Consider the following 4,354-nt stretch of genomic DNA (forward strand, 5'->3'; position numbering starts at 1 on the left):
TGAAATAGTACAGACATCTTCTTTTATACTGTGACAGAGGTAGTTCCAACTTTAGAGTTGGCCTGTCACAGTAGAGGCTTAGCGTGGTTTAAACTTGCTAGCCTATCGGTGGTGCCCAGACACAGCACTCAGGATTCAAATGTCCGGAATGGTGTTTGTGAAGATTGAGCTGATTTGTTGGTTTCTACACATTCCTCAGTTCCTGTTTTCTTGTTATTCAGCATTTTCCCTACACATTCCTCAGTTCCTGTTTTCTTGTTATTCAGCATTTTTCCATCTTGTCTCAAACTTGTGGTTTGCACAGTCGACACCCTAGATTAACAACAGCTTTTCTGCAGTCACGCTATGTTTTGTGATTAACATGTCCTTTTTCTATAAGGCATATATTTATGTTAAAAGAGAACAAAACCATCCTTCACACTAGCGAACAATCAGACTTTACTGTGGTGACGGCTCGGCACCGCTGTGACTGGTCAGAGATGGTAGGAGATAGTGATGGAGAAGAAAGTGAAGCGAGTATGGAGCAGGAAAGAGAAAAATAAAGCTGGAGAGAAATTGAGTGTGGGGTTTGAAGGGGAGCGAGAGGTCTATGGAGGCAGAAAGGAAGTTTGAGGAGAGTTTCCAACTCTAGCGGCAGTTCGGCGGTAGAGAGGGCCCGAGGAAGGGCAAGATAAGTCGCAAGGACGTGAGGAGGAGCATAAAGTGATTCTTGCTTATGTACATATTCTCATTCACTCCTTTAGATGTGTATTAGGTAGTTGTTGGGGAATTGTTAGATTACTTAGTAGATATTACTGCACGATCGGAACTAGAAGCACAAGCATTTCGCATTAACATCTGCTAACCATGTGTATGTGACCAATACATGTTGATTTGACGTTTAGGGGGGAAGGTTGAGTTGGGGCGATGAGTCCGATAAGGTTGACGGCAGTGGGGGGGGGGGGTGCTCATCGTGTGGGTGTGAGGCAATGAAGCAGGCAGTGGAGGTGGGGATACAGGGAATTAGTTTAAAGAGTATATGGAGTAGAACGTCATTAGCTTATATATTTTTTTAAGCGCAAAGGGGCTGGCCTACACTCCAGTAGGTGGCAATAAAAACAATTATTTAACCTTTATTTAAGTAGGCAAGTCAGTTAAGAACCAATTCTTATTTACAATGACAGCATAGGAACAGTGGGTTAAATGCATTGTTCAGGGGCAGAACGATAGATTTGTACCTTGTCAGCTCGGGGATTCGATAATAGCAACCTTTAGGTTACTGTCCCAATGCTCTAACCACTAGGATACATGCCGCCCCGTTATAATGCACCATAACGTCGGTTAAACCCCACCTAAGAAGAATAATCCCGTCCTTGATCAAGCAAAAGGGCTCGATATTTTGGTGTCTAGGGCTCTATTTCACTTTCTTAGAGGAACAGGAATAATTAATGAATTTAATGTCGGTAGGCCGTGACTGGCCTAACACTTTAGTACAGTAGGTGGCGATGTATGCACATTAAAGGTTGGAAGCGATCCGCCAACCCAAACCCAAAGAAGAAGAATCACGTTACGACGCACGCTGGCATGAGAGAAACAAATAAACATCTTTAGCAACTTTTTAAACCGGTGGGTTATCTATTTCATACTGACTTGGGTTTAAACATGCTGCAATATTTCCCAGTTATTATTTTTATGGTAGCTTAAAGTGGTTATCTGTGGGTCGTTCTGTTTGCTGCACTTAGCTAACGTTAGCTAGGTAGTTTACGCTAGCCAGGAAACCATTAATTAAAATGTAGTTAGCAGCTAGCTAAGGCTAAGTCACAGATGACAGGAGTTAGATATCGTAATATTTGGCTAAATTGCTGAGAGATAATTATACTTTTGGGTCACTTAGCAAACCAGTTATGTTAGATAGTCATAACAATATCATTTATAAGCCATGCAGTTTCGGCTGTTACACATAAATTGGTCATACTGTCTCAAACGGTACTGAAAATGTTATCCGATTTTCTCCAGATTCAAGCATGGACGCTCAAAAAGACGTGCAACCTCCCAAGCAACAGCCTATGATCTACATCTGTGGGGGTAATGTCTTCTGTTCGGGAAATTGTAATATTATACATGGCACAGTGTGTTTGGGGCGCTATTTTACCTTTGTTTCTAAAAATACATGCTTTGTCTTTGTACTGTAACTAAGACTGTTTCCTAACATGCCCTTCAGTACCCTTGTTTTGTTCACCCATATCTACATATGTATCTACATGATTGCTGTACTACAGCAGCGCCTGCCTTACATGCTGAGTAGACCGGGCACGTGTGTGCTTCCCTCGTGACATCACAAACATGTTGATTTTGTCCATCCAAACCAGATGCGGACACGCAGATTGAAATATCAAAACGAACTCTGAAACCACTATTTTAATTTGGGGACAGTTCGAGAAATATTCATGGACATTTAGCTAGCTTGCTGTTGCTAGGTAACTTGTCCAGGGATATAAACATTGGGTTGTTATTTTACCTGAAATGCACAAGGTCCTCTACTCAGACAATTAATCCACAGATAAAAGGGTCAACTGAATTTGTTTCTAGCATTCTGTCCTCCTTCAGGCTTCTAATAATTTTTTTCTTTGGACTTAATATGTCAGTTGGCAACCAACTTTAAGGTGCATTACCACCACTGACTGGAGTGTGGACCTCAGTTCAGCTTTCAATCACCCACGTGGGTATATGCTCCTAAAAACAATGAGGAGATGGGAGAGGCGGGACTTGCAGCACATCAGGCCTAAACATAAAATGTTAGATTTTATTGCCTGGTTACGCAAACGCTCGTTTGGATAAAGTGATTGAATAACGTGTACATTTATTTTGCAACGCTCGCGCACGTAACACAAGCGGTGTGGTCAGCATGTTACAGAATTATTGATGTACTACTGCAGCTCCTGCCTTACAGAATGCTTACCGGTATGTCTGATGTAGGAGCTGCTGAAATGTTTTTCTCCTAACAGAATGCCACACAGAAAATGAAATTAAGGCTCGTGATCCAATCAGATGCAGAGAGTGTGGATACAGAATCATGTACAAGAAGAGAACAAAGAGATGTATCCTTTTAAATATATTCTGATTTTAAATTGGTGCTGAAACCTCTGTAGGAGTGAATCCAGGGTTTTATGGCTCAGAAAGCTGGTCGGCGCGGCAGTGGGCACGTCGGCGGGGCTGAAATGTAGAGAATTTGAAGCCCCTTTTGTTTCGTTGCATTTTTTTAAGCCAATTTCTTGCAATTCAAATTTCAATGGAGCCGAGATACATTTTTGCGGTTGTTAAGTTAATTTCCTGCTATTCTACACGTTGCCAAGAAGCTGAGAGAAAATGTTGCAGTTTTAAAGAGAATTTCCTGCAATTCTATGCATTTTGCCATGGTTAATGCTGTTCTTTTGCTCAAACTTAACAATTCCCCTGACTGTCTAGCTTTTATTTTGGTGATTGATAGTTCTCAAAGATTATATTACAAAAAATATATAGTCTCCCATCCCCAGACAATCCTGCAGGTGGAGGTTCTGGGTTGGCGTGGTAACACATGGTCTGCGGTTGTTAGGCCGGTTGGACGTACTGCCGAATTCTCTAAAATAGTTTTTTTTCAGTTCATGATACATGGGACCAACACTTTACATGTGTTTTATATTTTTGTTCAGTGTGTGTATAAATACTTTTTTTTACAGTTCAGCCAGCCCAAGGGTTTCTTTGGCATAAAAATCCCTGGAATCATTAGTGTACATTAGAGAAATGACCTGTACTAGACTAGCGTCCTGTCCAGGGGGTGTACTGGTGCATCAAGCTGCCTCATGCTACAGAAACAGGATATAGACTAGCGTCCTGTCCAGGGGGTGTACTGGTGCATCAAGCTACAGAAACAGGATATAGACTAGCGTCCTGTCCAGGTGCATCAAGCTGCAGAAACAGGATATAGGCTCCTGCTCCTATGAGCTGTTCCGGTTCACACAAGGCTATGAAAAATGTTTTGAAATAATATTTTCCATTCCTGTTGATATTCCTTGACTCTGATTCCAGTGGTTGTGTTTGACGCTCGATGAAGTTGACGACAACATTGACTAGGCACATTTTTATTATGTTTGTTTTTAGGGTGTCACAGTGTAAATAAATTTGATTACAAATCACCAACTCTTTATTCTTTCTAAGAAATGACACGTTTGACAGGCTTGGGAAGCAGTGGGATGAGAGAGCCAAGCCTATGGGTTCGTAGCTTCAACCCCGCAGCACAACACACACACACAGACCAACTGATTAATGGACGGCTGAATATATATTTCTTTCTCTTGCTTTGTTTGCTCTTTTCCACATTATGTCTCTGATCAGCTAC

The 4,354-nt window shown here is 41.6% G+C and overlaps 1 protein-coding gene across 1 annotated transcript; it reads left to right on the forward strand.

The window, feature by feature from the left end:
* Positions 1 to 1,488: 1,488 nt before the first annotated feature.
* Positions 1,489 to 4,151, forward strand: polr2k (RNA polymerase II, I and III subunit K). The gene is made up of 4 exons (XM_071373809.1): positions 1,489 to 1,605; positions 1,996 to 2,064; positions 2,985 to 3,077; positions 4,045 to 4,151. The coding sequence occupies exons 2-4, from the start codon at positions 2,004 to 2,006 to the stop codon at positions 4,065 to 4,067; spliced, it is 177 nt and encodes a 58-aa protein (XP_071229910.1). The 5' UTR covers positions 1,489 to 1,605; positions 1,996 to 2,003; the 3' UTR covers positions 4,068 to 4,151.
* The last annotated feature ends 203 nt before the right edge of the window (positions 4,152 to 4,354 follow it).

Source organism: Salvelinus alpinus, chromosome 29 (genome assembly GCF_045679555.1).
Source record: "Salvelinus alpinus chromosome 29, SLU_Salpinus.1, whole genome shotgun sequence".
In the NCBI taxonomy this organism is placed as follows: Eukaryota; Metazoa; Chordata; class Actinopteri; order Salmoniformes; family Salmonidae; genus Salvelinus; species Salvelinus alpinus.

Coding starts and splice junctions, on each gene's coding strand:
- polr2k (XM_071373809.1), top strand. CDS start 2,004: ATGGACGCTCAAAAAGACGTGCAACCTCCCAAGCAACAGCCTATGATC. Junction 2,065..2,984: donor TATGATCTACATCTGTGGGG/GTAATGTCTTCT, acceptor TTCTCCTAACAG/AATGCCACACAGAAAATGAA. Junction 3,078..4,044: donor CAAGAAGAGAACAAAGAGAT/GTATCCTTTTAA, acceptor CTCTGATTCCAG/TGGTTGTGTTTGACGCTCGA.